Source organism: Bos indicus, chromosome 16 (assembly GCF_029378745.1).
Source record: "Bos indicus isolate NIAB-ARS_2022 breed Sahiwal x Tharparkar chromosome 16, NIAB-ARS_B.indTharparkar_mat_pri_1.0, whole genome shotgun sequence".
In the NCBI taxonomy this organism is placed as follows: Eukaryota; Metazoa; Chordata; class Mammalia; order Artiodactyla; family Bovidae; genus Bos; species Bos indicus.
In genome coordinates this window covers 42,079,878-42,106,004 of record NC_091775.1, presented here as the reverse complement: position 1 = coordinate 42,106,004, position 26,127 = coordinate 42,079,878, and the positions used below count along the sequence as shown (strand labels likewise).

General features: G+C 45.5%; 1 protein-coding gene across 7 annotated transcripts in view; it reads left to right on the top strand.

Annotated features, from left to right (window-relative positions):
* The window catches only part of VPS13D (vacuolar protein sorting 13 homolog D), a 273,597-nt gene that overhangs the window by 214,143 nt on the left and 33,327 nt on the right, over positions 1-26,127 (top strand). For 6 of the 7 annotated variants that reach the window (XM_070768193.1, XM_070768192.1, XM_070768191.1 and 3 more), the window contains one exon: positions 843-1,038. The exons of the other annotated variant lie outside the window; for it this stretch is intronic. In XM_070768193.1, the coding sequence (XP_070624294.1) occupies positions 843-1,038 (196 nt within the window). The remainder of the gene's footprint in view (positions 1-842; positions 1,039-26,127) is intronic. 7 annotated transcript variants of the gene reach the window in all.

Below are 26,127 nucleotides of genomic sequence, written 5' to 3'. Positions count from 1 at the left end.
GACACTGGCAGCCTTGGGGATACCCTTCATCCAAGCTTCACCCTCGACTCCGACTGCATGCACCTGTTTCAGCAACGTGTTCAGGAAGGAGTTTTGACCCCATTTCAGGCATTCAGTGGTGCTGCTGCTGCTGCTAAGTCACTTCAGTCGTGTCCAACTCTGTGCGACCACTTAGATGGCAGCCCACCAGGCTCCCCTGTCCATGGGATTTTCCAGGCAAGAGTACTGGAGTGGGTTGCCATTTCCTTCTCCAATGCGTGAAAGTGAAGTCGCTCGGTCATGTCCGACTCCTAGCGACCCCATGGACTGCAGCCCACCAGGCTCCCCTGTCCATGGGATTTTCCAGGCAAGAGTACTGGAGTGGGGTGCCATTGCCTTCTCCGGTGGTGCTGGCTAGTCAAATAGTATTCTTTGAAAACTGAGGATTTATATTTGGTTCTTGCTCCACCTTACATTTTAGAGGATCCCAACTTTCCCCAAGGGCCCAATTTGCTGGTCCGTTGATTTAATCCTCTGTCTGCACCCTTTCCTGATTGCCCATAAGCTATTCAAGCTCTGGAATTAAAAAGTAGTCACTGGTAATCTCTTCACTTTCCTTTGTTTTTTCAAAACTGAAACACGCTGTCCTTCTCACTGACGTGTGATGCATGTTCTCTGACTCTCAACTCCGAGGGCACACCTGCTGCCGCCCCATCTTGATGGGCCTCCCTGTTGCCTGTCAGGAGGTTGGCATGATGCCCATATGTCTGCCTCGCCAGGTGCATGAAATTGAGGGGTTTGCCTTTAAATGCTTTTGCTTTTGTCCTTGGCCAGGTTACCACAGCCCTTGTCTCTTTTGCTAGGTATCATTGGTGGACTGACCAGTGTTATAACCTCAACCGTGGAAGGTGTGAAAACAGAAGGGGGTGTCAGCGGTTTCATATCTGGCCTTGGGAAAGGGCTTGTTGGCACTGTCACCAAGCCAGTGGCAGGCGCCCTGGATTTTGCATCAGAAACAGCCCAGGCGGTGAGAGACACAGCCACCCTTAGTGGCCCCAGGTCAGTGGTCGTGGGGGGAGTGGCTTTTGCAATTTCCATCCCCGGTCTGCTGCCTCTGCTGAGCCATAGTGATATGTTTGATCATACACTTTCTGCCTTAATGAAATGATTTTTAAAAAACTGAATACACGTAACTAAAATTTCTGACCTGCCTAATACAAATACATGAAAATGAAGTATAAACATCTGGCATAATTTTCTATATATCTGTATCTATCTATCTATACCTGCATATACTGGATGTGTATGTGTGTGTGTGATTTTTTTTTTAATTAGACTAATCAGAAACACAGTGGCATCCTTACACACATCCCCTGTTCACCAAACTGAGTAGACCCCTCCAAACACCCGTTAAGAAAACTTGGGCTGTGTCTTGCTCCAAGGCCCTGTGGCATGGTTGGAGAATCCAACAGTTGCGGTTCACCACATGTAGTCTGTCCCTTCTTAGTTCTCCCTCCATTTGAAAGTGCCAGCCGGTCCCCCAACCTTACAGAGAAACTTCCCAAGGAAGCTGGCAGTTCTTCTGTGGGATGCCGTCTTGCCTTGACCCCAGCTGAGACAGGAAATCAGTGACAGCCCACACAGTTCCAAATCCCATAGACTCCAACCACTATAACTTTGCTATTCATGTTAGTGGCCGATTTTAGCCTCCCTTGTCCAGAGTGACTAATTGGGGATCTTATCAACAGAGGGTGTAATGAATGTTACAGTTCCCAGCCAAGCTGGACTCCACTTAAGCCCAGAAGATTTTGCTGCTGCCTGGTTAATAGATATCCCCTGAGTGGGTTAGTAGGCCCTTAGAACGCCCAGGGCCTGGGCCACGTCCACACCCTGTCGCTCCTTCAAATAGGATTTGAAGTGAAATCGTCCCCAATTAAAATGAATCCATTTTCTGTCACCAGGAAGCCTTACTGATGACACATTACTGCACTAGGGGAAATGCTTCAGATTGTAGACGGGGACCACGTCATGTGTTCAGCTAGAATGTCTTCCATCTGGAAACAGCTGCTCCTTAAAAAAAGGATCTGTGGAGTTTAGTCCTTTAGTGAAGTTACAGTCTATTCTCAGACACAAGGCTGAAACAATCCTTGAGTATCTCTCAAAGGATGTAGGAAGCTGGGGAAGGGGGCAGGAGGGAGGCTTCAGAAGGATTTTCCAGTTAGTTTCTCCATGTTTGCCCGAAGCCCAAAAAGTCTCTGTCCAGTTCTTTGTTAGGACAGTAAGACCCAATGAAGCCCAAGTTAAGTGGAAGGCCCTGAATAATTCCAGAAGACCCATTCTTATCCTTAAAATCCTAGAGTGGTCAAGGGACAGAGTGATTTGTTTCCGAAAGAGTCCGAGGTATATGTGTTAAATTTAGAAACATTATTTTGTGCTGCGAACTCTCATGATGTTGACCAGAAAGAAATCACTTGCATTTTATACAGTGTCAGTTTGGAAAGCTTGATGAAGTTTCGCATTCTTTTTAGGAGGTCAAGAAAGGCACAAAATGCTTGCTGCAGAAAGGTGGTGGTGTCATTTTTGCCAGTTGTCTAGCTTGATTGCAGACGGTTCTATTTAGTGTTAGTGGCGTGTATGTATCACTCATTCATTGTTTTGATGAGTAAATATTGATTGAAAATTGCCTGAAAACTGAAGGCTGGGAATATAGCAGAATGCAAGGCTGAGCCTAGTCTCAGAGGACTTACAGTCAAGCAGGGTAGCAAACATAAAACAAATAATCATAGGAGTAATTATTTGCTAAAATTGTGATAAATGACACAGGAAATTTACAGAGTGCTGTGGGACTGTATAATTAGAGGAGGCAGAGAGTCGAAAGAGGCTTACTCATGTGTGGTAAATGGGGTCAAGAAAGGCATATCTAGGGAAGTGATACTTGAGGTGAAGCCTAACGTAAAAGTGTGACCTGGCCAGGTAAAGAGAAGGAACAGTCACCTCCCAGGTAATGGGGGACAGGGAACCTGTGTGCTTTGCCTCAAAGCAGATAGCAGTTAGTTGGCCAGTCCAGTTGAATTGCCCAGAACAGCTATCTTCTAGTCACTCACTCCTCCTAGAAACCAAAGCTCTAGTGATAAGTGAGGAGCAGCCAGGTAGCCATGGGCCCTTGGGCATGGAAGTTCAGAGGGGACGTTGAACTGCTGCCTCTCTTCTCTGTTCCTGGAGGAGCCAGTAGTGAGAGAATCATGGCCACAGTACCATGCTCTAGACCCATGCTAACTTAGGGCCTCAGAGAAACTTGGCCCTCCACCCTTCATTGCACTGAAAGGCATTACAGATTCTTCTGGAACTCTGGAACCCATTTCCCTTGGTCCATTTGTCTAGATGGAACCATATGGTTATTAATGAGGAGCCATGTGTTAGAGAGAAAAGATCCCTTAACCTGGAAAACAATAGCACTGGGTCCCAACCCCCTTCCCTACCAGTTTTGGGCCCTTGGTCAAGCCTCTGAGCCCCCTTGAAGCCTCAGTTTTTTCCTCTCTGAACTGGGGATAAAAATACCTATTTATTCTCTCTCAGAGGTTTGAAACCCAACCAGAGTTATTTTAATGTGGATGTTGTAAAGAACTATAAAATGCTGAGTGATACTATTTTTGAAGTCACATTAAAGGAGCAGAGAGGTTTTTGCAGGTGGAGAAACATTTGAGTGCCTCAAGGGTTTGTTCTGATGACACTGTGATCTCTTAGGAACATACTAGTTCTCCCAAGGGATAAATCACCCTGATTTCTTGGAAGTGAGTTGTAACCATCTCCAACCATCCCAGTTGATTGAACAGGATCCAGGGGTGTTACTCAGGGTTTTTCCCCACTGTTTAGACAACAGGGACTAACAAATGATTTGAAGGGATTAGAAGTGAGATTCTGACCGAGAGCTGACCTGAGCCCAGGGACGGAGCCAGCAGTAGAACCCAGGAGTCCAGGCGCTCTGCCTCTGAGTCTGCTCTTGGAATGAGACTTTCTGCTTCCTTTGTAATATTTCATCCAAGGGAAGGCTTAGATCTTAGCATCTATGTTTTAACCGACCCAAATTTCAAGCAGATGATAGCAAAGTAAGCCATAAAACTGTGAAAGAATATTCCTTCCAGTAATCCATCTGAAAAGTGGCCTTACAGGAAATATTGGCTCCTTTCTGTGTTTATTTGAACATGATTTTATTTATAGGGAACCCCCTCCCCCCCACTTGAGTTCCTTGAGATTAAAATACTTCCAAGTTCCTCTCCCTGTTGGCGTGTGCAGGCGTTCCAAGAAGGCAGCCACCTACCTTTTCCCTGAAATTTCCATGCAGTCTCACAGTTCCTGGGAAGGCAGGTGGGGGTGGGGGAGAGGGGAGGGTGGAGGACAGCAGAGCCTCTGGCCTCAGCATGAATGCTGTGGGCCAGTATCCCCTGCTGCATTTGTTAACTGCACAAGTATGTGTGGTTTGGAACTGAAGAAGAAAGCCTCTTCCAGGGCCACGTTCTGCTGGCTCAGGTTGCATCTTCTCGTCTCCGTGTGTTGAGCCACATTTGTCCATTCCCAAGTAAAGTTTACGAAAATGGCACTGAGGCAGCCACACTTGCAATGCCACTGAAGCCATGTGGACAAGTCTGCCACCCTTCAGGTGGTGGTGGTTTAGTCACTAAGTTGTGTGAGGCCCACCGGGCTCCTCTGTCTGTGGGATTCTCCAGGCAAGAATACTGGAGTTGGTTGCCATTTCCTTCTCCAGGGGATCTTCCCGACCCCAGAATCGAACCCGGTCTCCTGCATTGCAGACAGATTCTTTACTGACCGAGCTACAAAGGAACACTTCATGGGACCAGGCCAAAGCCGAGGCATGTCCAGTTCTCTGCGTGTGGGGTGGAGTTTGCTGGTAGCATTTAAAAAGGTACTTCAGTAGAAAACCTCAGAGACCCAGCAGCAGCAAAAAAAAAAAAAAAAAAAAAAACACAGAAAAGAAAGGAGGGTGTGACCTTGAGCTATTTATTTACTTGTTTATTTCTCTGAATACTGCATGTTGTACACATGGGGTCACAGGACATTTCGAGAAAGCAGCAGCTGGAGGTGTATTAAACTGAGCCCCTGAGGTTTCCTCCAAACTGTTTCTTCACTTTTTCTGTCAAGACCCAGAACCAGGGGGTAGAGGTGGGAGTTGGCAGAACTTAAAATATTCAAACTAATTTAGCAAAGCTCAGGAGTGTTGGCGCTTATCTCATTATTTGTCAGATAAGGAAGAAGGGGGAATCCGAAGGATAATGACAGATCAGCATTTAAGGATCTCGGCATCAGGACTCTGATAACGTTCTGGAATCCCGGGATCCTCGTACTGTGCACATAGATGCAAACTCCAGTTGCTCAGAGAGTTTTTGAGTAACCTTTCAGTTGATTTCACAGGAAAGATTCATGGTGGACTTTTTTGACTTCTTTAAGTGAAAACACTCCCAAGATACCACCTAAAATTCGTTAAAGATACTTTACGTGCATGGCCTCTTAGATGTGAAATGGAAATGGATTTTTTTTTTCTTCAAGAAAAGCCCTTTCTGTTAGTATTTGCATCCTAACCCACAACTCTCCAGGATAAATGGGTTAAGACCCTCATGGGTCATCAGAGCCTGGGTGCAATCAGGGTGGGCAGGTGTGAAGAAAGTAAGCAAAGGGGATTTAGGAAGTGCTTCTCCTGCTCTTCCAGTCCAGTCTGGCAACACTACTCGTAATCGCTGTGCTCAGAATGCAGCCGTCTGCCCTTTGTGGTGTATTATACATAACACATCAGGCTGCATTGGCTTGCATTAAGCCTTTAGGAAACTTCCAAAGGTAAAAATCTAATAAAAATGTAAACATTCATTAGTATATACCATGCATGCATCAGTGCATGCCCAGTCCCTCAGTTGTGTCTGACTCATTTGCAACCCCGTGGACTGTAGCCTGCCAGGCTCCTCTGTCCATGGGATTTTTCCAGGCAAGAATATTGGAGCAGGTTGCCATTTCTTCCTCCAGGGGATCTTTGCAACCCAGGGATTGAACCCGCATCTCTTATGCATTGGCAGGCAGATTCTTTACTGCTGAGCCACTGGGGAAGCCCAGGATATACCAGTGCTCTCAGTTTTTTCCACCATGTTCCCTCTAAGGCAGAGGATGGTGGACCGATGCCCCCTGAATCTGGAGGCAGAGCAAGTCCAGCACTTCTTGCAAAGTTTCTGTTTTATCTTGAAACTGTAAATGGAGTTTACAGTTTATCCCGTGTTTGTTTTAAATAAGGTAATATTTTTACATTGCTACCCAGTAAAATCAACTGTTCAGAAAGATACACCATGTCATCCTATAGCTACTGCCTCTTGCTCATTTAAGAAGTACAGGATACTCCTTCCAGATGAACCCTGCAGACCCTCAGAGCGTCGATATAAAGCCATGGTTACTGTTCTGGGTGAAAAGCCAGCACCTAGGACAGGTTTGACCCGAGGCTCTGTTTCTCATCTTTGGGCGTATCTGTCTATTGGCTTGGTAACCATCTGCTGGGGGCAGCCAGGTCGTTTGTCGACATGTCAGTTTTATCATGAGAAGGAATTCAGTTTCGGTGAAACTGAAAAATTACTGTTACATCTGGCTGAAAGGAAGGGACTGTTCATATCTTTCCGGTTTCCAAAAGTGGCCCCGTGGCTCTAGGGGCACCCCTGTGTCTGTCTCCTGCTTATCCCTGACTGTGAGGTAAGAACTCTGTGTCCTCACTTCCTGATCTTGCCACACCAGGCCTTTCCCGAGAATGCTTGAACATCGATTGGTCCTTCTCTCAATCCTCCTGAGCACACCCAGAAGAAGAAACAACACTCAGAACTATGCTAATGACATGTGATGTCTCACTCGGGTCTGAAATTAAGCTGATGAAGTTACAGAATAAGATATTTTTAAGAAACATCTTAACATGCCTTATAAGTTAAAATTTCTCTCCCAGGAACACAAGCAGAGAGCTCTTATTTTCTAAGACAGACTTCTTCCCTCTTGCTGAACTCCAAATACTGTACTCCCCTTTCACTCAAAGGCTCCAGACGATCCATTCTCATTGTAACATAGCTTATGGAAAGCTCAAATCTGTTGATGGAAAAAAAAGAAGTGTGTGTGTTCCTGCACACACATATTTGAGAAAAGCCTTTCCATTTATGAAATCCCATGACTCATTTTTATGCGAGATTATCTGTTAAGGGAAAAACCACTTTTTTGGTCATGGTACATTATTATCATTTCTAGAAAGGAGAGTGTCTATTTTTTGCCATTTTTGGCTTGCAGAGATGACTGACTTCATGGAAACGGCACTATCCTGCTTCCAAAAGTAAAAATAAATTGAATTCAGGCACGTACGTCTTTGATATATAGTCCTGGTGTCTCAACCAGCAGGTCTTTGCTCAAAGAAAATAGAATGGAAAGTATGATTGCTTTCTGATTCTGGTTTCTTCCATTTAAAAATTAAATAGTCTGAGGCATGTGCACGCACGCACGCACACACACACACACACACACACACACACACACACACACACAAGTCCTTATATATGTAGTCCCTTCCTTGTTCAGAGACTTGATTTTTAAAACTCTGGAATGACCCCCAGTCTTACATACATAAGATATGCATTTGAGGTTTTTGCTTTTAACTTCAAAAGAAGCAGAAGTGTATTTCTTCCTGAAAAAAATTTGTATTCCCTGTATCAGAAAAGAATTAAATGTCATTTAACTGTTGGTGGAATTCCTCTGCCAAGGCATGAGGTTTATTTATTTTTAGATTTTGATGGCCATCTTCTGTCTTTCATGGTTTTCCCTTCCAGAATCATCCATCTTTGCCCAGGATGAAATTGGAGTCTCCCTGAAAAAAAGGATCCAGGTTTGAGTTCATAGCCCCTGCTCCCAGAGAGCTTTAGTCAGTAGGATAATTCTGAAATAAATAGAGGCCACATGGGCTAGCAGAGAACTGAAGAGTGTAGTACTGTTTTAGAAGTAAAGGCCTGTAGCCATTGGTGGAAGAAAAGGCAGCCTTGGGTTTTATTAACTCCAAGTTCCCTTACTCTGAGACCTTTTTTGAGTACTCTTTTTGTCAGACTGCCTCTCAAAGACAGACTTGTGCTAAGTTTCTCACTAATTTGTCAAATGGCAGGGTCGGGGAGGAGGGAGAATGAGATTGAATTAGTGTAACATTTTAATCACAAAGAAAATTTTATTATATTTATTATATATGGGTGGGGCTTCCCCAGTGGCTCAGCAGTCAAGAATCCATCTGCAATGCAGAATATGCAGGAGAAACAGGCTGAATCCCTGAGTCAGGAAGATTCCCTGGAGGAGGAAATGGCAACCCACTCTGGTATTCTTCCCTGGAAAATCCTATCGACAGGGAAGCTTCGTGGGCTACAGTCTCTGAGGTCACAAAGAGTCAGACACTACTGAGGACTGAACACACACACACACGTATTATATATAACTCAAATCAGGTTAACAGTGTTACTAACCTGTATCCTTTGTGGATTTACTTTAATCTGTAGAGAACACGGATTTCTAATTAGCACATAATTTATACATATGGGTCCTTTTAGGACAGAGGTTCTCAAAATATAGTCTAAGGACCCCTGGGGGACCCCCCCTCAATACTCTCCATGGGATCTGTAAGGCCAAACCTATTTTTGTATATTTACATATTCATATATAGATATACGGAGGGAAAAAAACTATTTTTATAATAACATTCTCTAATGAATGAACAGAGGAGTTTTCCAGAAGCTATACAATATGCGATATGGCAACAGGTTAGCTGTGGAAGCAGATAAGAGAATGGCAGCTGTTTTCGATTAAGCAAGAGTTATAGAGATTTGCAGAAATACAAAACAATGCCACTCTTTGCACCTTCTGTGACTTCATGAATATGTCACTGGCCAACAAATACCTCTACCTGGTTTATTTCTTTGACAAGCTATTTTGTTTGAAAATATGGTGATGATCCATCAGCTGCTGATAAATAGTGCATGTTGGTAACGATGGATTAATGTGGATTAAACTGTAGGAGCCACTGTAATGCGATGCTTCACTTTGGCTTCCTGCCAACAATTGTCAGTCCTGGTTTGCTCCTGACTTTTACTGGGTTTCTTGAAGTAACAATTGGGAAGATTTTACCACATATCAGAAGGACCTCTCACAATAATTTACCTAATTTAGTCCTTCACCTTAACCTACCATCCCAATAAATTCTAACTTTAGCAGCATGGTAAGTGCTCAGCAGAGGACTTCAAAGTGCAAGGTCCATCTTGTCAAAAGGCCACTCGGTTGTGTGAGCAGTGCCCTGAGCTCATTCAGGAAATCAAGAGGGTACCTCTCTGTCATAGTTTACTTGGCAAAACCTCAGTTTTCTGCCCTGGCAAAGTTGATGGAACAGGACAAACCCACAATATTTGGATAAGTTCCTTTGAACTCCTTGCAGAGAGCAGTTTTTATGAGGCCGTTGTTCTCCGTTAACACCAGAGACAGCTCCTAGTAGATTTTCCCCAAACATACTTCAAACATAGATAATGGCAGGGGTGACCCAGGCTGTATCATAAAATCCCAGGGGCTGCTGAAAACTTCAAAGGGGAGTCAGCACAGAGCTTCACCTCTCGTTAGGAGGAGGATGGATCACCCTGGTGGGTTGGGACTAGCTGAATGTAGTGTAACCTCACTAAGTACCTCCAGGATGGACAGAGGACAGAGCTCGTCGGTCCTCTAGACTTGACTGAGCTACTCTGGCAGCACAGTTAGGGTAGTTAGACTGGCACCCGGCCACCTCCCAGGGCATCAGCATGTCAAATTAGCATGTGTGGGTACCTTCATGTCTTCTAGTGAAAAGATGCGAGCCTCAAAGAGTTTCTGTGTTCTTGTTTGAACTGTTGAGGGGCACTGTAAATTTAGTTAATGAACTTGTGATATTCTAACCTGATTGCTTAGAGAGTGCTCTGGTTCATGTGTAGGCGAACTGACAGTAAAAATTCATCAGGTGGTGAAGTACTGACCTCCTGCTATATTCCAGGCATATAATAGGTATTAAGTACTGAGAATATTTAATACTGGAGGACAGACTGCTTTGAAGAATCTTCCAGATTCCTGAGAATCATCAAAGTGTCTGTGGGTTAATGTTCTTGAATTAGTCTTACGTGTCCATTAAAGCAAGTTTCCTATAGCTTTCTTGAAGTACCCCTTTATTAGTGATTTGACTTGCTATTTGTTCTTGGAAACAAACTGCATTTGTGTTTCAGTAGTCTATATTTGGTGGTGTGTATTGGTGTATATTTGATAGTTACAAGCATTTGTTTCCACATTATCAGGTCACCACAACCCTTTCAAAATGAATTGTTATCGTTTTACTAATTGTTTACAATTGGATAATTATCTCTTAATTTTCCAATTGTTCTTTCCACCTTAGGCATATTTATTAAATATTCTTTAGTTTCTACAATTAATAAGAACAGTGTTTTTAAAAAATATAATTTTGACCTTAATGATCTCTTTATGACAATTTTTTTTAATCTTTTCAAATTAGAGTTTATTTTATCAAAGTAAGTAGCATACCCACACTTTCAGAAGTCAAAGATTTCTTCCTGTGAGAAATAAACCATCAGTTAGCTGCCCCGTTTTTCCCCAACCCCTGATTCCTGTTTCTTTAGAGGCAGCCACCTCCAATACTTGGGGCTGTATTTTCATTTTGGAGGTACTTAACCTCCATGTTTCTAAAGGAATAAAAATGAGAATAGTGCATTTCTTGATATCATTGACTTCTTATTGCTGTCTATACATGTCCCCCGCACCCCCCATTCCGTTTTTCAGTATACTGTACTTATATCATTTTCTGGTAAATCAGTAATTCCACTTTTACATTGTTGTTGTTCAGCTGCTAAGTCGTGCCCAACTCCTTGCAACCCCGTGGACTGCAGCCTGCCAGGCTCCTCTGTCTTCCACTATCTCCTGGAGCTTGCTCAAATTCATGTCCACTGAGTCAGTGATGCTACCTATATGTAAAGAATATTCCCAGTGAAGCCACGTAGGTTACTATGATTATGTTTCCAGTTTGGTTTAACTTTGTAGTTTGTTTTTTTTCTCCCTGGAGCCAATAATCACTTTTATTATTTTTGCTTAGTTTTATATAGACATATTCCCAGTTTATCCTCAAATTTTTATCTACTTTTGACTTTTTCACTCTGAGATTAGTAACTCCTTTTTAAGATATTTTTCCTATCTGCCTATTACTAATACATCCATACACTATCCTCTTGTTGTTCAGTCACTATGTCCGACTCTTTGCAACCCCATGGAGTGAAGCACGCCAGGCCTCCCTGTCCCCCACCATCTCCTGGATGCCTGAGTTCATGTCCATGGCATCGGCGGTGCCATCCAGCGATCTCATCCTCTGTCATCCCCTTCTCCTTCTGCCTTCAATCTCTTCCAGCTTCAGGGTCTTTTTTCAATGAGTTGGCTGTTTGTATCAGGTGGCCAAAGTATTGGAGCTTCAGCTTCAGCATTAGTCCTTGCAGTGAGTATTCAGGGTTGATTTCCTTTAAAATTCCTCCTGTCCATGTTTAAAAATGTACTTAGTAATTGATCAGTTACATTTTTTCTCTGGAAAGCCTTCCCCTAGCTGCCTCCTGCTCCTGTCCTCTGTAGAGTGAAGGCCCTCATTCTCTCCTGAGTTTCTTTCTCCCGGTTGCTTGTTTTGGCCTTTTTCTTTCATGAATAGACAGTTCCCAGATGTTTGATGATTCTTGACAAGGTGTTCTCCGATCTTGAGAGGAGGTGCTAGTCTGCAGACTGGGGGCTCTCTGTGTGGGGCCCGGGGCCTCACCATGAAGCATCAGGTGGGGACCTGCTGGTGCCCATCTTCTGCTGAGGAGGAGCGGGCTGGCTGTGGGTGGGAGAGCCCTGTGGTCTCACCGCTTCTTATCCAGACTTCTACCCAACTTTCCTGTTTTCACCATCTTACAGACAGGCCTCCCTGTTCCTCCCTGATGCCCCAAGCACTCAGAGCTCCTTGGTGCACCTCCGTCTTTATGAAATTCAGCGGTTAATACACTAATTAGCTCACTGCTTTGTGGCTGCTACTCCCTCGGGCTTACATCTCAGCACCACTTGTCCATCTGCTCTTTAGCTTCTAAAATGTTGTTGACACCTTCTCTTTATCCTTTTGGATCCTTGCCACTTGTATCCCTTTGCTTTCACTTTAAAGGGGTCTCTGGACTCAATCTGTCATAGTTAATCAGAAATCCTATAATTTAGGTTTTTTTCACTAGTTCATTCGTCTTTTCTTGATGTCTTTTCTCCTCCACATCCAGCTAGTAGCTCTGAATTAATGTAGTTTTACTGAAATCCATATACATTGTTTCTGCTAAAACAGTCTTTTAAGTTTGGTGATATCAATAAATAAAAATACTGTTAACATTTTTAAACCTTTCCTGTGGATGTTTACTACGTCATATGTATTTTACATGTATTATCTCATTTAATCATCATGACAGCTTTTGAACACCATCTGCTTAGGGCGGTCAGCAGCCCTTCTTTCCCAGAAAGATTTAGAATGCATCTGGAGAGAGATCGTTGCTAGTCCCAACCCCAGCTTTACGTCTGGTACTGGTCTTTAATCTCTCATTCCGTGTGTTGTAAAGAAACAGGTTGTGGAAGGCTCTTGTCAGATCCTGGGAACATGAAAGAAACAGCACACCCCACGGTAGTGACACGGCCCTGTCACCACCCCTCACTGAACCATAAAAGCTATTCAGAGGGGCTGGCAGCTGGTGAGCGACTGTACTTAGATCCTGGGTGCTGATGGGTGTTTTGTAGTTTCCAAGGGAAGTTGCTGAAAGTTTTCTTATCTTGACACTCCAAGGGCAAGAGGTCTCTCTTCAAAGAGAAGCGCCTGTTTCAGAAAGAGACATGGAAAGAACATAAAATCTCAGATCTTCCCCAGTCCTGGAGAAGACGTGGGAAGGAGTGCTGTGGTGGCCAGTGTGAGATGAAACTGAGCATCTGCAGAGATCAAGAAAGGGCTCCCAGAGCCCTGCCTGGTTCCCACGTCTGTACCACAAGGTCAGAGGGCAGCCCTGAACGTGAGTCATCTCACTGCTGCTGCTTAGCTGTGGCCCAGAGCAAGTTTCTCCCCCTCAGTATCTCTGGGGTGAGATTCCTCTGACTCATGGAATAGGACTGATAATGCCTGCCTCGGCGGGTGGTTATGTGCCTTAGATGACATAAGGTTTATAAAGCGCTTAGCTGACTTGGGACGTGTATAATTAGGGCTCCAGAAATGGCATCTGAGTCAGTATATACCTCTCTGAATATGGGATGCTAAGCATAAGTGATGCGGGGGTTATGTCTTCACCTCTTACTTGTTCCCTGTCCCTGAAAACTTGCCGACCACTTGCTATGGTGGTGAGACCAGAAAGTCATACGCTATGCTGGGTTTTTGTCTCTCCCCTTCTCTTTCTTCACACAAAATAGTTAAATTCAGGCCCACAAACCTGTGCTTGTCACACGGTTGGAATTCTGGGTGGATGAACTCACCTGGGCTCTCAGCCCTTGTGTACCAGAAACCCCACTGGAAAAGGTGTGCAGAGGCCACGAACTTGCTCTGAACCCGCCTGTGGAAGAGCAGGTGATCCCAAACTATTGTTAGTGTCTGCTGTAAATGATATGCCTCTGGGTTCGAGCAGAGTTCAGCCAAAAGCCCCACATGACATGGAAATCTGTCCTGGAGCCAGGTTTGTCGGGTAGAAGTTATGTAGCAAATGTCTCCAAACTTTGGCATCTGTCGTCTGCCAAGGGTAAGACAGCCGAGGATGATGGAGGGCTTACAGGAACGCGGACAGGGCATGCGACCCTGTGACAGCTGACACACTGCTTCAGGCCACTGTTGCTCATCCAGCTCTCCTGATAAACAGCTTTAAAAGCATTACGTGGTTTGGAAAGCATTCTTCAAAAACAGTTATATTTTCCAGACGCATGCCAGTCCACTGTTTAGTATTGTTGAAGGGTTTTGAGTTGTACAATCAGATCTCCCTTCAGTGGGGCTCTTGGAACTGTGAAGGACTTATCTGTCTGACTCCTGCCAGGGCAGTCTCACAACAGTGTTATCATGTTGGTCGAGTTCCCCCAGGTCTCTTTAAAAAAAAAAAGTGCTCTTGGGTTCAGGACTAGAGTTTAAAAAGAAAGACTCTTTCATCTCTAGCTAGGCGTGATGGGCTCTTTAAAAAAATACTGCTTTCATCGTGCACCCCTTGGTTCATGGTTTCTGCATAATGAAAGTAGGAAATAACTTTAGATATTATAAAGCTTTGAGCCTTTGAGAAACTAGCTTTCTCTAGAGTATAAAGATTCATTTCATAATTCATTTCAAAACTCATCTTCCCAGTGCCCCTATTTCCAGAAATTTAGCTCCTTTAGGAAATTCTGGGTGTCACTGGGCAGGGGAAGTGGTTCATAGGGGAATGGACAGTGCCAGGATTAGGCAGTGCATATTGATCTTGAGCTGACATTGACCATGCTGTTGTTCACTCAGTCGTGTCTGACTCTTTGTGACCCTATGGACTGAAGACCACCAGGCTCCTCTGTCCGTGGGATTCTCCAGGCAAGAATACTGGAGTGGGTTGCTATTCCCTTCTCCAGGGGATCTTCCCAATCCACGGACCAAACCTGGGTCTCCTGCATTGCAGGCAGATTCTTTACCATCTGAGCCACTAGGGAAGTCAAAGTCTAATATACCACAGGGTTGTTTTTTTTTTTTTTTTTAAGTTCAGTGAAAAGATTCATAAGATTTTATTCTTATTCCAAAAATGCAATAGTAGAGCTGACAGAATGGCCTCGAACATTATTCTGATTTATTGTGTTGAAGTGGCAGCAACTCACATTCTTTTACTACGTCAGTGTAGGATCAGTTCTTCCTTGATTCATGTCTCTGTGATCAAAATAACCGATCTGGATGTTCCCTTTGGGCGCTGGAGGCAGCATGCCCTCTTGAAACAGAACAGGATTGCGAAGCATGAGACCAGAACCCCGATTGCAATCCTGACGCTGCTTTGCTTGGTGGCCTCGTGCTGCTTTTCATCCCCTTCTCAGGTCGGTCCTCCCTCTTCCAAGGGAGTGAGCATCAGCCCTGCCCTGATCACGTCTGCACAGTTGAGGGGTAACGCCCTGGAAGAATGGCACAGAGGGGGCTCTCTTAGGGCCAGAAACTGGGCACTGGAACGAAGAAAGCCCAGGAAGGACATTTGAGAGGCTGATAATGTTTTCTAAAAATAAAAAGGCAGTAGGTGAATGTGAGGCCACGTGTACCTAAACCATCCCTGAGCAGCCCTGGGCCAGCCCGAGCCTAGCAGGCTTAGCACTGCTCAAGTCGGTTACATCTCATCTCCTGTGACTTGAAACCTGTGGCCGAGCCTGCTCTGTCACCACTTCAGCCCCCTTCTGATTCCACCTCTGGGGACATGCAAGTGCCCCCGAGTGATGGGCCAGGTCATGTGTGGGTGGTGGTGGTGAGGGCAGCCTACAGAGAACCCCTCGTGAACAGACCACTTCATACCTGTTTAGTCATCATCAAGGTACCTGAGTATTCACAGTTTCTTTTAGCTGGTGGCCAAGAAATCAATGTTTAAAAAAAAATACAAAACCAAAACCCCTCAACAGAAGCCATTTTGCCCCAAGAATGGATGTATATGGTGTGGGAAAGCAAATCTCAAAACATATTTCCTTTTTAGTTTCTAAACTAGTATCAACCTAGTCCTCCTTAGCCCTGTCCACGACACTAGAATAAAGAGTCCAGAAAATACAAAGGAGAGAAGCGTGTAGAGCCGGCTGTTGGCTGATGGCAGCTCTAGGCATGCGTATTGGCTGTTCCTGCTGCATCCTTTTTGTAAGCAGCTGTGTGCCTGCATTTTTCCCAATCTGGCCTTGTTGTTTACTTATGATTTGTCTGTCCCTGAAATCTGGTCATCAAAGTGACCCTGAGATGGAGAAAGTCCAGCAGGAAGTAGGGGCATCCAGGTCACTGTTGACAAGTTCTCAAAGTCTGTCGTGGTTCATAATTGGGTCTCATTCTCAGGAATGGATCTGGTTTTCCAAATTTTAATATATCAAAGAATACTGATGCATCTGGGCTCATGATGGGCCAAAACGAAGCCTTCGGGAGCCCTTCTGTCATGCACTGATACCTGATGGAAGCTGGATTCTTTTATGAGTATTTGTGTAACCTGTGATAATGTGTGTGCAAGTGCTCTGTAGGTTGTCTTGGGAGATGTGAGGTATTATTATGACGAAAGATTTAATTGAATCCTGCTCTTGTATATGAATAAGTAGAGACAGATTAAATGGATTACCCATTTTTCTCAAGAATTTCCTAAACAGCCTACCTAGCTTTTTCTTGCCTTTTCTTTTCCTGACTTCAGTGGTTCTCTATAACCTTTGTTTTTAACGAACCAGAACAAATAGTACTCAGTAGAAAAATTACCACTGAGAAGAGGGATTCTCAATAGCAACAGTTTTCTGTGACCCATTCATTCCATGGCACTTCCCGTCTACTCAGAAAAAAGGTGCTGGAGGCTTTGGAATGACAAAGTCATTAGCTCATCTCTATACACCAACATAGTGAATAAGGAAGCATTGTGAGAAAAGTGCCAAGACTGCAGTTTCCATTCAGAAACACATGGTTACCTTGAATCAAGAAGCACAACTTTCACCTTCAGATTGAATCAGGGTCTGATGGGAAATAGGCCACTAGCTTCAAGAGACTCTGTTGAAGACATCTGCCTCTACCCAGAACTGCAAAGTGCTTTAGTGTCTGTCTTGCTGGTGTGGGATTTCGGGGTTTATTTTTAAACAAACTTGGGCCCTAGACTAGTGTTGTCTAACGATGGCTGAAAGGACAGAACTGGGCTGAAAGCACTGATAAAGTCCCCTCAAAGGCTTTCCTACCTGAACCTTTCATCATGTCTTCATGTGGGTTTGAGTTTGGGATTCCTTCTCTCTCTGCCTCTTACTCCTCCTCTCTCTCTATTATGCTTGGACCTTGGTTAGGAGAGTTCTATTGATCAGCTCGATTGCCTCCTTTTATAGGTGGAACAACTGAGACAGAGACATACACGATGAACCGTGGACTCACCTGGCTCATCCCTTGGAGAGCCTGGTTCAGCCTGGGGATGACTGACCTTCCAGTCATTAGATGGTATCCTCTAGAGACATTAGGGGAGTGCACTCCTCGTGGGTTATGCTCTAAAACTTGTTGAGCTCACACCCTTCGTAGTAGTCAGATATTGATGATCACAGATAAGAGCAAATGGGCAGACTCCACGGGTCTAACACAGGGGACCTTCTCCTGCTTGATTCCAGGAGACCCCATCCAGGGTGGGCACAGCCGCTCCACACGCGCATGCGTGCACACACATTCTCAGATAGTGCGCCCATATCCCGCCATGGTAGCCAGGGCCTGAAACATACGTTTACTTTTTCCTGTTTCAACCTTCAAAATCAGACCAGCTACTTCGAGTGTTTACGTTCCCGCCCCCCATGGGACCTGGCAAGCCCGGAAGATGCCCTGGAACCGGGGCTCCTTTTGATGTCTGGGCTGTGTGAGGGGCCCACGCGCTCCGCGGTACCCGGGTCCAGGGCTTCCCGGGAGGGGCGCCACAGGAGGGCTTGGCTGCCGCTTCAGAGAAGGGTTATCAGAGATCAGACCGCAGATTTTGCTTTTGTGAGAACAAAGTGCGACCGTCCATTCAGGAGCAGCGCGGGGCCTGTACGGAGGGGCCCAGGGCCCGCTGGGATGGGGTTTTACACTTGGGCTGTCCTTTTGCCCTTCCACTGAACTCTTTTCATTTCAGTCATGAGCAAACAGTCAGTGCCTGAACTAACAACCCCGCAGTCCTCCGGAGCACGGCTGGCTTACAGTACCGAACAAAGGGAGGGAGGGCCGCGTGGGCCGGCCCAGGCCGAGGAATGCGGCTTCAGGGTTCTGCTCCATAAATTTAACCAGCACGACGAAAAGGAGATAATATGAGCCTTCGTGATGATCTGAAGGGGGAGGTTCTGTGTCCCATTGATTGCGGTCTGGCCCAGGGCCAGGCCCAAGCCTGACCGACAGTTGAACCGTATCGTTAAGGCGTGTAATACAGCTTGTACTACCGCCAATGAGTACATATCCACAGGGCAAAAGTTTATAAAGAGCTGAGGCTGTCCTGTTTAACCCTCTCACACGGCATGTAATAGACCCAGCTGCCATTCAGAACTTGCCCATCTGAGGTCAAGCAAGAAAGCCAGCACGTTTCTTTTCTCCAAGCAGGGCTTTTCAGGACTGGGGAGAGGGAAGAGGCACTCTCTAGAGAGGGTCCCGGCACCCGATGCTTCTCTCTGGAGAAATGGAGCTGCCTGCCTCCTCGCCTCCTCCCCTCCTCCCCTCCTCCCAGGCCAGAAATGGGACACCTTAGTGCTTTATTCAAAGTAGCTCTCTGTTTGCAGGATAATGTTGCCAAAGGAAGCGGGGCTGACACAACAGGAAACCTACCCGTCTCCGAGGAGGAGGCTGCCCCGGTGGCAGAGGCCGTCGGATGCCACCGGTGTGGGGTGGAACACTCCCGTGGAGTCACTGAGACTCGAGGTGGTTCCGTTTCCTTTCCCTGCCTCCCAGCCTCCTTGAAGCCTACTGACAGCCTCACTTTCTGGCTCTCTACTCCCGAGCCTGATCGCTAAACCAGAGCAGGTGGGAGGCTGTCCCATGAAAAGCTTGTTAGCCCAGCCTGCTGCCTGTCAGCTGCACACCACCCTCATCCGGGAGAGCAGGACCTGGAAAAGCCTGGTCCTTGCAGTAATGCTGCCCTGAGTCGATGCACAGACCAACAAAGCACTGGTCTAAGTACAGTCAGAAAGGAAGGGCTGTCTGTCTTCAGACACCCGAGGAGAAGCGTTAAGGGAGTAGTAGTTTAGTCCTAGCCATCAGCCGTCACATCCTTTGGCTATACAGGGAGCCTGCCTGTCCTTTGTCCATACCATCCAGCAAGACATGCATTTCTGTCCTTCCAGAGAACTACTAGTCTGCAACGGACAGGGCATCACCAATGGATACAAGTGGGTAAATTGAGGGTGGCTTAGTGGCGAAGAACCCACCTGCCAATGCAGGAGATGCAGATTCAATCCCTGGGTTGGGAAGATCCCATGGAAAGGAAATGGCAGCCCACTCCAATATTTTTGCCTGGGAAATCCCATGGACAGAGGAGCCTGGTGGGCTACAGTGCACAGGGTCACAAAGAGTTGGACACGACTGGGTGACTAAACAACAAAAACAGCACAATGAAGTTGAGGCACAGAGCATTTACACAACTTGTTTAAGATTTCAGAGGTAATGAGAAGGGGAACTAGACTTGAAAGGCTGAACACAGAACACACATTTCTAACTTCTCTGCTACTTCTGGATCATTTCGTGGTCTCTCCCATCAAAAAGCCCTATGATTTAAACCTGAGTCCTCTTACCCAGTCTCAGATCCACTTCCTGCTGATTCCTGAATGTGGAGGGTAGGAACTGGATACTGCCTATAACCCAGAATATCTGGGGAAAGACACTATTGTAGTTAGTGGGGAGGTGTTCTTTACGCTAGGCTTCCCAGGGCTACCCAAGTGGCGCAGTGGTTAAGAATCTGCCTGCCAGTGCAGGAGCCTCAGGAGATGCTGGTTCAATCCCTGGGTCAGGAAGATCCCCTGGAGAAAGAAAAGGCAACAGTATTCTTGCCAGGATAATTCCATGGACAGAGGAGCCTGATGGGCTACAGTCCATGGGGTCTCAAAGAGTTGGACTCAACTGAGCCACTGAGCGTGCTGCACACATGCTCTTTACCCTGGACCTTATGGCCTGAAGTGTGCTTGTCACAGTCTCTCACCCCTACCAGCTCAAGGCAGAGGTGGCAGGCGGCCTGCCTGGAGAACCAGGCAGCCAAGTGTTGTGTCCAGGACCTGTGCTGCCCTTGGTCCTCTCTTCTGCATATCAGGCCCTCCCCAAATGATGAACCACTGTATCCTTCCAAGTTCAGAATTCTCTACTTTCACAACATAGCACTCACACGTGCGAGTTCCAACTTGTCTTTGCTCTGCCATCCAGCCAAGGCCATCTTCACCAGCTGGTGGCCTGGGAACTCTTGATTGGGACACAGTACAGGAAGCCATGGAAGGAGATGAGAATATCTAAGTATGTGCACAGAGTACTGTGACCTTCTTTTGGTGGCCAAGGATAACTTTTGTTTATTTTGGTGTTCAGGGTCCTGAAAAAAGGTTTCTAGAAGTAGAAGAGACTATGGGGCTGGCCACTTCTGAGTTGGCCAGACAGCCATCCTATCTAGTTAGGCTTGTGTAGTCAGGGTGCTTTAAAAGCCTAGAAACAGGCTCTGGTAGTCCCTGGATGGAGCTAACTCCATGGTTTGGATTCCGTGAAATGATCGCTAAACCCAGGGCTTAGCAGACCTTGGTACTGGGCTGGATGTCTTTTAATGGGCACATGTTTGGGGGTTCTTTTTGTCATGTACTTGAGCTATTATGGCATCCAGGAGCTATGCTATGGCTGGTCTTTGGGAATATGAAGAGAGAAGTCCTAGGGGGTAGGGAGTGCTCAAACTACTGCACAATTGCATTCATCTCACATGCTAGTAAAGTAATGCTCAAAATTCTCCAAGCCAGGCTTCAGCAATACGTGAACTGTGAACTTCCAGATGTTCAAGCTGGTTTTAGAAAAGGCAGAGGAACCAGAGACCAAATTGCCAACATCCGCTGGATCATGGAAAAAGCAAGAGAGTTCCAGAGAAACATCTATTTCTGCTTGATTGACTATGCCAAAGCCTTTGACTGTGTGGATCACAATAAACTGGAAAATTCTGAAAGAGTTGGGAATACCAGACCACCTAACCTGCCTCTTGAGAAATTTGTATGCAGGTCAGGAAGCAACAGTTAGAACTGGACATGGAACAACAGACTGGTTCCAAATAGGAAAAGGAGTTCGTCGAGGCTGTATATTGTCACCCTGCTTATTTAACTTATATGCAGAGTACATCATGAGAAACGCTGGGCTGGAAGAAGCACAAGCTGGAATCAAGATTGCCGAGAGAAATCTCAATAACCTCAGATATGCAGATGACACTGCCCTTATGGCAGAAAGTGAAGAGGAACTAAAAAGCCTCTTGATGAAGGTGAAAGAGGAGAGTGAAAAAGTTGGCTTACAACTCAACATTCAGAAAATGAAGATCATGGCATCTGGTCCCATCACTTCATGGCAAATAGATGGGGAAACAGTGTCAGACTTTATTTTTTGGGCTCCAAAATCACTGCAGATGGTGACTGCAGCCATGAAATTAAAAGATGCTTACTCCTTGGAAGGAAAGTTATGACTAACCTAGATAGCATATTGAAAAGCTGAGACATCACTTTGCCAACAAAGGTCCGTCTAGTCGAGGCTATGGTTTTTCCAGTGGTCATGCATGGATGTGAGAGTTGGACTGTGAAGAAGGCTGAGCACCGAAGAATTGATGCTTTTGAACTGTGGTGTTGGAGAAGACTCTTGAGAGTCCCTTGGACTGCAAGGAGATCCAACCAGTCCATTCTGAAGGAGATCAGCCCTGGGATTTCTTTGGAAGGAATGATGCTAAAGCTGAAACTCCAGTACTTTGGCCACCTCATGCGAAGAGTTGACTCACTGGAAAAGACTGTGATGCTGGGAGGGATTGGGGGCAGGAGGAGAAGGGGACAACAGAGGATGAGATGGCTGGATGGCATCACTGACTCGATGGACGTGAGTCTGAGTGAACTCTGGGAGTTGGTGATGGACAGGGAGGCCTGGTGTGCTGCGATTCATGGGGTTGCAAGGAGTCGGACACGACTGAGCGACTGAACTGAACTGAACTGAGGGAGTGGTTCAATTATAGGAAGAAATTCTGTTGCTCTTTTGAATTATTTTGTTCCGTTTAGAGTGATTAAAGATGCCATGAGGTGGCCAGATGATCCACGAAGTGAATTTATAGAGATTGTTATCTGCAGAGATCTTAAGAGAGAGCACTAGAAAATTCCAGTGCTTTATGTAGCATGCAGAAGGAAGCCTGGTCCGAGCAGCTTGCATCCGAGCAATCCTTCGAAACGGCAGCAGCACAGAGCAGCGACTCAAGAGTCACCTCTTGGCTTATGTGTGACTCACCTTCCTTTGGCAGCATTAGGGGTGTCCCAGGCCTACCGGCTTCTCTTCACCCCGAGGAACTTGTTCTTCAGAAAGCCACATGCCTGCCCTCTCTAACTGCCTCTGCCCCAAGGTCCAGAGGGAGAAACAGTCCCTCGGTGGACAGGAGCGGCTAGAAGAGGGGTTGTGTTTTTGTGTTAGCGTGGCAGGAAGCAGTGCTGTAGCCTCTGCTTCTCTGGACAAGCCCCCTGATACACCTGCTCCTCTCAGAGGCTCAGCAAGGCCCAGGCAGGAGGGCCAGTGCCCACTGCTCACTGGTCTGGGCTGCTGGCTGGCTTGTGTTCCAGAGCCCAAAGAGGCCAACTGCAAATGTCCGTGATGGAGCATAAGCAGTGGCTGGCCCCAGACTGGGGTAGGAGGGCTGTTTATTCTGCTACCTGCTCTGTCTGAAAGGGTCTAGCATCTTTTCCCTCTGCCTCCTTGGCTCTCAGCAAGTTCTAGCACATTTTCAATCCACACTTTTTCCACTCCTGTAGAGGAAAGCCCCAGGCCAGTGACTCATGTGAACTCAGTCTCATTGGCTCTTGTTTCCTAGGAGAGCAAATGCTCTGAAGGTGCGGTGCAGCTGTGACCCAGGGCATGGGTCTGAGTTTTATGAAGGCTCAGAAACACACCTGAGACGACCCCACGCCCTTTTCTTTCTTTCATATTTTTGATTTCTCACCACCGGGACCGTTAAGTCTGCTTTCAAAGGGGGAATAGGAAGAGGAGAGGAGAGCATTTCAAAGGAAAGCTGATTTGGTCTCTGAACCAGCTTGTCTTCTAGGTTGTACTTCACCCTGATGAGAATCAGAAAGGACAGTCTGTAAGCCCCTGAAATGCAATTTCCAGTGAAACACGAACTTCACTCTAGTGGCTCTGCAGCTGGAGAGCCTCAAAACTAGGTCCAGATGTTCTCTCTCCCGGGTTAGCAGGAAGAAGGTTTGGGGCAAGCTGTGGGGGCAGAGTGCTTTTGCTTTTACCCCTTCTTGGAGTGCCTGCTTTGCAATTGGTGTCCTGCCTTCTGGGGCTCTTTAGGGTAAGTGCTTTGAGCACCTGGGTCTGTTTTGGTCCCGTCTAACCCACACACCACCCCCTGCACCCCCACCTCCTTACTCTGAGCTAGCCATTTACCACAAGCAAGAATGACCTCTCTCCTGCTGCTCAGGTTCAGAAAGCAAGACAGTGCTGGAAAAGTGAGTGAGATGTGCTAGAAAGGAAGTCCCCTGCAGAGGACCCTCAGGTCAACAAAGCAACATCCACGGCCCCTACCACCATCCAGTATAGATAGCTCAGGGCCAGGCCTCCCGGTCCAGAGAGAAGTGATAGTAATGGCTAGTTCATGGCCTTTCCTCTGAAGAAATCTTCACTCAGAAAAAAAAGCCATTCCAGACGAAGACGGGCCAGTCTCACTCCTTAACTAGCCTGTACCCAACCCATGCTTGTCTACAATATGTGATCGTTGCAGTTGGTACTCATGCTTTGCTTCTTGAATGTACTTTAGACATTTTGGTGTTTGTGCCTGACTGCTCCCTGAATCATCTTTTTAAAAAGTATTTCTATCTTGTGAGTTTAAAGCTATATACAAACCTGAGCTATTCTCATATCCAAACAGTATATGAGCCTTCATAGTGTATGAACACTTCCAAGATAATTCACCTTGTGTGAATTACTTCTGTAATTCTTACAGCAAGCCAATGAGATAGGTACTATTATTTCTGTTTTTAAAAAGAAACATAAAATAACTCAATCCTGCTGCTGCTGCTGCTGCTAAGTCGCTTCAGTCGTGTCCGACTCTGTGCGACCCCATAGACGGCAGCCCACCAGGCTCCCCCGTCCTGGGATTCTCAAGGCAAGAACACTGGAGTGGGTTGCCATTTCCTCCTCCAGTGCATGAAAGTGAAAAGTGAAAGTGAAGTCATTCAGTCATGTCCGACTCTTCGCGACCCCATGGACTGCAGCCTACCAGGCTCCTCCATCCATGGGATTTTCCAGGCAAGAGTACTGGAGTGGGTTGCCATTGCCTTCTCCGAACTCAATCCTACTTGGCTGTTAATAATCACCAAAAGGCTCATAGTGGTAACCCTGCCAGATACCTTAGTATGTATGTATGTACATGTGCACACACTCACGTACAAATACGTATGTATATGTGACATTAGATGAACCATAGAAGCACAACTGTTGATGGCCTAATAAGTAAATTGTTTTTAACATTATGTAATATTAGTAAGTCATTTTCAACATTTTCATAATACTAAATTGCACATATACAACAATATATTGGGCTGGTCCAAAAATTCATTCATATTTTTCTGTCAGGTGTCATGGAAAAACCCAAACAAACTTTTTAGCCAACCCAGTACTCAGCTAGTCCTTTCTTGATGGATGTTTCTAATTTTTTTGCCATCATAAGCATCTTTTACATGTATATTTTCACATGTGTATAATTCTCTCTTTTAGGGTAAATTTCTAAAAATAGAATTGCTGGGTTAAGGGTAAATGTATTTTCTCCTTCGGAACGCATTACCAGATTGCCTTCTAGGGAACTGAAACACCTGTATTCCCACCTTGTGTGCTTGAGAAGACCCTTCTCTCTGACCCTCCACAAGCTTTGGCTGTTCATTCATTCATTCATTCAGAATTCTTTTGAGAAGTTTATAATGTAGACGCTGTATTACAAGCAAGGCACTGTTAATGTTTGAGTCTCTGCTGATCTGAGAGGGAATGTTTTCGGTGATACTACTTGTATTTCTTCCATCACTAGGGGTATTGCATCATCTTTTCATCTTTCATTTGGCCACTTAGAGTTCTTCCTTTGTGAATTATACTTGCATATTCTTCACCCCAGTCCTTTTTAAACACTTGAGGTCAGAATTTGTCTTCCTTTTGAATATGTTTGTTTTTGTTTATTTGCATCCTGTCTCGATCCTACCCTTCCAGTAGTAGTCATCTTACCAGTTTATCATTCACATTGGTATATATCTTTCTTCTAAATATTAATAAAATTTAGATTAATCACTTGGCAAATTCTATTAATGAAGTTAAAGTGTGCATCATGACTATAGAGAACTGACACTGCTTACTGTTCTTCAGTCCATTGCTTTCCCATTAAGAATGAGGCATCAGCCAAGCTACTATATAGGGCAGGGAACTCAGCTCAGTGCTCCGTGATAACCTAGAGGGGTGGGACTGGGGGGAGGTGGGAGGGAGGATCAAGAGGGAGGAGATACATGTATTCTTACAGCTGATTCACATTGATGTACAGCAGAAACTTAACACAACAGTTATATTCCAATTAAAAAATAAATTTAAAAAAAGAATGAGGCTTCAATCAGATGTTTTTAGATTTTACGTGGGGTGGTCTACTAACTGACTTTTGTCTCATTTATTTCCTCTTTCTTCTTAGTATTGGTTTACCACCAGTTCCTGCTGTAAAACTTGGCAGGTTATTACTGATGCTTTACATTGCTGTATTAATAAAAACCTTGCTCTGCCTTTGGTCAGGGCCCTACTTGAAGACAGGGGCCTTGCCAGGAACCATGTCCTCTGCAGTGTGTAGAGCCAGGCCTCTTTAGCTCTCCCATCACTGATAATGTGGTCTAGGTACAAACACCTTATCTTCCCAACTGGACTGTATTATTATTGAGATCATATTATTGCCTTCTTTGGTGTCGCTCCAGGATTTTCAGATTGCTTAACACAGTGATGAACTCAGAGTATGTATTAAAGAGATTTCACCAACAGTCATGCTGATAAGAAGTTTACCGTGTCTGAGACTAATATAAAGACCCAAGATCAAGTTGGATTTTGCCACTTACCAGCTGAATGGCCTTGGACAAACTGCATAATCTCTCTCAGGCATGGTTTTCTCCTCTGTGAAATGGACTGCTAATAAA